General features: G+C 53.4%; 1 protein-coding gene across 1 annotated transcript in view; it reads left to right on the forward strand.

Annotated features, from left to right (window-relative positions):
* The window catches only part of LOC104496392 (cell adhesion molecule 1-like), a 7,645-nt gene extending 4,851 nt beyond the window's left edge, over positions 1 to 2,794 (forward strand). Inside the window, exons 3-4 of the mRNA XM_010139498.1 lie at positions 685 to 822; positions 2,600 to 2,794. Coding sequence (XP_010137800.1) covers positions 685 to 822; positions 2,600 to 2,763 — 302 coding nt within the window. The 3' untranslated portion in view covers positions 2,764 to 2,794. The remainder of the gene's footprint in view (positions 1 to 684; positions 823 to 2,599) is intronic.
* The last annotated feature ends 3,380 nt before the right edge of the window (positions 2,795 to 6,174 follow it).

Below are 6,174 nucleotides of genomic sequence, written 5' to 3' on the forward strand. Positions count from 1 at the left end.
TCCGCCGCCGCCTCCCTCCCTCTCCCTCTCCCTCTCCCTCTCCCTCTCCCTCTCCCTCTCCTCTCCGGGATGGTTTCGTGTTTGGGTTGCGGTGCTGCAAGGGGAAGGCAGCGTTGTCCCAAAGGTGATGGTGTTCCGCTCTGCTCGGCAGCTTTTCGAGCCCCTGCAGTGAGCTCGATGGCTGCTGGCCTGCCCCCACTCCTCACGGCTGAGGCTTGAGGCCGAACGGTGCGAGAGGAGCGTGGCTGATCGAGGGCGGAGGCACAGTAAGTAATGCACTTCGAAATGCCAGCTTTTGTCTTCCTTCTCCTTGTCAGGAGGAGCCGAGGAGTGTGCGCCGAGTCAGGCTGCAGTTTAAAATAGCAGCACAGAGGCGAGCAGTGCAGGAGGTGAAAGCTCCTCCCTGGAACGGTGCCTGCCTGGGCGAGAGAGCAGGAGGTTGTGGGGACGAGAAGTGATAATTTGTGAAACGACAGTGATTATTAGGTGGAGAGTGAAAGCGCTTACTCTGATTACTGCGAGCCCGCCTATCAAAGGATTCGATTGATCAAAAGATCGTGTAGATGCTGGTGGCTGCTTTCCTCGGGTAGATTTTATGGATTTTCCTGCAGGTTTGGTCTTATATTAGTGATAGAAAAATGTTTTTTTCATCAAATGTGTGTTGTGTTGCTTTTTTCACTGTAGTCCCACCACGCAACTTGGTCATCGATATCCAGAAAGAAATCGCTGTGGAGGGAGAAGAGATTGAGCTGAACTGCACCGCCATGGCCAGCAGACCAGCCACCACCATCAGATGGTTCAAAGGAAACAAGGAGCTAACCGGTAGTTGTGTCCTCTCAGTCTCTTGCTTTTTTCAGCGAGCTGAAATGATTTACGTAACTCTGGGAATTTGTTCTCTGTTGCCAGTTTGAGGGGGGAAAGAAAAGAAAGAAAAAAACCCCATAGAGCGAGCTGCTCTGAGTGCCAGCGCAGGAACAAAGGAGTGTGTGGGCAGGCAGATTATTCCCCAGCACAGAAGGGCTGAGCTGGGCCTGTCCTCTGCCTACCTGCCACACTCGCGCCCAGGGTTCTGTCGTCTCTCCGTAACTGCAGGTGACCTTGAGGACAGCCCCAGCGCTGCACCTTGGGTTTGCTTCTGCGGCAGCTTGTGTAGCTTTCTGTCCCCTCTTAGGTACGAGTGGCCTCGTCTGCACTTCGGGCTGTGAAGATTCTCCATTCACCTTCACGTCTGGCTCTCTTGTTTCCAGCGTTTGCTCTGTGTTCCGTTGAATATTCATACGAGATGCGTTTCTCGGCTCCCTGAAGTCTGGTCGCTCCCGGTGTTTGCACATTCAAGTCACTGACTCTGATTGCATGTGACATGCTGTTAGTTTAAGTCTACGTGTGGATGTGAGCGTGGCTGGCACCACCTTTGTGCTTCACCCGGTCTGAGGCACAGAAGGGTTCTCTGCAGAAGTCCGGGCTCGTTACCTCAGACCCACCCCCCTGCAAGGGCAAGATGAAATCCCCTCTTTAAACCCAACGCCTACGAGGGGGTGCCGAGAATGTGCTGATAAAGGCGCACAGCAGAGCTGCTGCTGCGCAAAGCGCTGCCCCGCTGATGTGCGGATCCTCCGGTGGTCCCTTCCTGGGGCTGCTGCCCCATTCCAGTGGGCAGCAGGGCGGTAGCGTTTGACCCTTCATGCTTGACCTGTCCTGCCTCTAGATTGAGTCTCCTCGTGCTAGCAGCTGAATCCCAGCTTTCCTTCCTCTTCGAAGGCCACTGGGCTGAGTAGCTTCTTGCAGTGCCAGCCCACCCTGCTGGTTCTTTGGATGTTGTTTTTAAAAACAGAAGCAGGGAGACTGTAACACTTGGCCGTGGGTTGTGAGTAGTGGGAAAGGGTGGCTTTGCCCATCAGAAAGACGTTCTTCTGAATGTCAAGGGGTGCCATGTTCTGTGTCCGTCCCCTGCTTCACTGCAGACTATTACATAGAAATGTTCTGTGCTGGAACGTCCTCTGCTACAACAGTTACTCGTAATGTCTCAGCAGTGAATTCCTAAATAAAAACCCACAGAAAGAGTATTTGAAGACGAAGCAGAGGAGCGTTGTCAGCAAGCGCTCGGCGAGTTCCTGGGAAAATCCTTTCCCTCCCGTCTCGTCTCTTCCTCCTCCCTTCCATGCTGTGCGTTACAGCATCCTTCAGGCAGCCAGCCCCGAACCGTGCTGTGCTCGGGCCACCACCGCTGCTCTCCCCTTCAGCGGAGCCCTGCTGAAGTGCTGCAGCCTATCAACGCTGCTCTTAATTAAGTTAATCTGTTTGATCACTTTTCTAGCTAACTGTTGACTCAAGAGTGGGAGGGGATTTGTGGCTCGTTGATTTAAGAGTGTGGGGATTTGGGGATGGTGTTAACCGTTGCGGTACCTGGTGTGGACTTCCATTGGCAGTGACCTGGTGGAGAGGAGCGGTACTTCACACACGTGTACTCCCCTCCCCAAACCTCCTGGCTGCAGAGGGGGCCGGTCTTCGAAGGGGATGAGTCGCCTGGGTGTGGGAAGGAGGGAGAAGACCTGGGTGCTCCCTCCTGTGCTCACGCTCTGCCTCCGGCCTCTCCCCGCAGGCAAGTCGGAGGTGGAGCAGTGGTCCGACATGTACACGGTGACCAGCCAGCTGGTGCTGAAGGTGGGACGGGAGGACGATGGGGTCCCTGTCATCTGCCTGGTGGATCACCCTGCTGTCAAAGACTTGCAGACACAGCGCTACCTGGAAGTCATGTGTGAGTAGCAGAACTTTCAGTTCTCTGAATGTAGAAAATTGCTCACTTAGGAGTTCAGGAACTGTTCACTATGTGATACAGTTTGTATCCTGTCATTTAAAAACCGAAATGAAAACGTTGGGTACCACTGCGTGGGCTAAGCCACAACTTCTCATCCTTCTGCAATTCGATAAATACCTTTGTTCTCAAGAAACAACTTTCTGTACGTAGCGTTTGCACCACCGAAGGTTCCTGGCTGGGCTCTATAATTGTCAGAACAGATGAAATCTGAGGATTTTTTGTTTAGCAGCCTACTTATCTCCTTGAAAGGTGCTTCTCTGCCACCACATCAAAGCGACTGGCCACCACTGTGACTTCCTAGCAAAAACGTGGTGCTGTGCCCAAGAACCTCAGTGTCGTGCACTGGGAACGTGCAGCAGCCTCTGCTTTTCTAAATGGCAGTAGCATGAGCTCTGTGGACTCCGTAGTAACACTGCGTGCAGGGCCCAGCTATCCTCTGCAACGCTCCTGCCAGGTTCGACCCTAACAGGGCGCTTCTCTGCGTTCAGGAGCTGCTCTGCCATCGATGATGTTAACGTGCTTTATGAGCAGGTACCTGTGGTCCCAAGTGCAGCCGTGCCTGGAGATGCCGGCGGTGCTGCTCACGCACCCCTCTGCTCAGAAAGTGGCTCCCGCAAGCGCAGTCGCCCAGTCCTCCCAGTGAGGCCGGGCAGCCCCAGGAAACCGGGGTGCTGGGCTGAGGCGGGGTGCTTGGCACTCTTCCTCTATAACATTCCCTGAAAAGGGGAAGAGGAAGTTTTGTGTTAATTTATTTCATCTGCTTCATTATGTAGTTTCATTATGAACATCTTGGTTACAATTCTGGTATCTCTGAAACTAGCGGGAAGTCGCGTTCCTGTAATGAGGAAAACAGGAGTGATCAGATACCACCTCAGTCGGCAGATACGAGATTTCTTGCGACTGTGCTAATGTGTAATTCATTTATGCAAACTTAATGTCCATTAACATTTCTTGTAGAGCTCCATTAGCTTTAATAATACATTAGCACCTTTGTGAAGCTTGATCAAATACTTAACAGGGGGAGAACTCAAATCCCATCTCCCCTGTTACGTGGAGGTGTTGCAGTCTTGCTGGGTTTCTTCCCCATGGCTGAAAGGGCATCAGAGTACCTTGAGGTGTCCTCCAGACATTCCAGATCCTGGTCGTTTGATGGGATGGGAGAGGGCCGCTCCCTCTGCCGACAATTTGACTGCATTTTGTCCGTTCCCCCTCAGATAAACCCCTCCCTGGCTACTTTCCTTCGTAGCCTTTATGGAGTTCCTCACTCCATGAAGGCAAAGCGCCCGCAAATGGCAGCTGTTCAGGTGTCCTGCGGGACGCCTCTGCTCCTAGCTAAGGCGTGGGAAGCTCCTGCAGCGTCTGTTGCAGAGGCTTCTGCCCTCAGCACTCATGTTGGGTTGTTCTGGAGCTGGTGGTTGGAATGGAGCTAGCGCAGAACCTCCTCGGAGGGCAACGGAGGCAAACAGGGAAGGGGCTTTTGGTCTGGTTCAGTTTTATATTCTGCTCCGAGTTAAACTCTGAGCTTGTTAAAAGTGATTATGTTTATATACGGGGACTTGACCCAGGTTAGTCCAGGCAGCTCCTTCAGCAGGCGGCAGCAGATGGCTGGAGGGAAGGGTACCAGCAGAAGAACACGTTGTGCATCATAACCTCGCAGCTCCTGGCAGTCAGCAGCTTTGGGACTTCATGTGCTGGAGCACATCCAGACATTGGCATTTGGTACCTGAACTTAGAGTAGAAACGGCAGCTTCTGAGCAAACTTTTACCCTTGAGCTTTTCCTCCTTCAAGGTGATGACGTGTTGGCCAGTGGGAGAGTGTGAGCAGGAGGAAAATCCTCTTGTCTTCGTGGACAGGGAACTCGATCAGAGCTCCTGCGGACGGGGGCTCGGCCTCTCGGGGAACATGGGCTGATTGATACGTTCTCATTGCTTTTGAGATTTGGGATTTGCAGGCCGAGGAGAGGACTCCACTGCCCATGGCGTTCCCTCACGGGTACACCAACTGTCCAACTTGCAGAGTGGGGGCCCTCAACCCTTGCCGATGGTCCAGCGCTCGCGTGTGTGCTTGTTTCTGCTCCCTTCACAGCCAGCAAGGTGTCCCCCCATGTCAGTTGCCCGTGCTGGTTGCTCAAGTTTCTGCTCTTACGTTCTCTCCCTCTTTGTCAGTCCTGCCTGTTCTCACCAAGGGCGCAGCAGATCCGCCCCTTTGGAACACCAGCAGGGCACAGGAAAATCTTTTTTCCAGCAGACGTATTTCTCTGCACTTAATGTGTCCAACTCAAGTATGAAACACTTCGGGAAAGGACAGGAGGATGATGGATGGAGCCTTCTCCTTTTTGTCTGACTAAATTTCAGAGAATGGAGAGATTTTTTCTAAGAACCAACTCCAAAGTTGTGATGGTTCTTTTTTTTCCAAGAACAAAACAAGCAGGAAACAGCCTTCCCCATCGAAGTGGGGAAGGGAGGGATGGGACATTTGTCATCACAGGGAACTATTCAAAATGCAGCTGCAAAAGGGAACAGGGCCTGAGGCACCGGCAGCTCGGGCCCTTTGGAGGTGGGCGAGCTTGAAAGGAAAAGAGGCGATTTCCGAGGTTACTCCTGCGTGGTCCAGCCATTCTCCTGGAGGAACAAGCCACTGCTGTCCCTCTGCAGCGGTGGCTTCTGTAGGGCTGCCCGGGAGAGCTGGGGCACAGGCAGGGCACGGGTTCGGGGTGGTGGATGGAGGACTTTTCTCTTGTTAAGGTGATGCTCTTAACGCTGGAGTGTCAGATGTCTTGGTAAATGAGGACCTTGGGTGTCATTGACGATCGGCAGCGTTTGTGCTGAGGCTTATTTGGAGGAGTTGCCCAAAATGCGTATTTATTTTATTGAAATGTTCTCCTCTGCTAAAAAAAGATGCAGAAATTTCAGTCTGCAAGGTGACCTACTTCGCTCTGTTTGAAAAACAATTCGTTTGAACGTTTACTTCTGAGCTGTGGTCCAAAGGAAATGGCAGGCTTCGGGGCTCTGGCGTGTTCACGTTTCCCCGCAGCTTCAGGAAGAGGTTTCTGAATGGCTCTTGGCCTCCTGGCCCCAGGCTGGGGCTGCTCCAGAGTTCTGATGCCCGGAGGGGGGCAGCCGGCAGCGCCCTTGGAGGGGGGCAGGAGGAGCAGTGTCAGGCTCTTTGCAGGGTGGAAGCGTGGGGTCTGTCCCAGCAGTGGCTGTCACAGCACCAAACCCTCCGCCGCCTCAGCCCAGGTCTGCTAGGGCGGTTGTTCGCTGTGTTACCCCGGGTTTGTCTTGCTGCTGCCCTGTTCCCCGCCTGGCTGCGGCCGTGTGGCTGCTCAGGTGTTGAGACTGTTGCGTCTCCAGTGGGG

The sequence above is a fragment of the Buceros rhinoceros genome, unplaced genomic scaffold (genome assembly GCF_000710305.1).
Source record: "Buceros rhinoceros silvestris isolate BGI_N320 unplaced genomic scaffold, ASM71030v1 scaffold33307, whole genome shotgun sequence".
NCBI lineage: Eukaryota > Metazoa > Chordata > Aves > Bucerotiformes > Bucerotidae > Buceros > Buceros rhinoceros.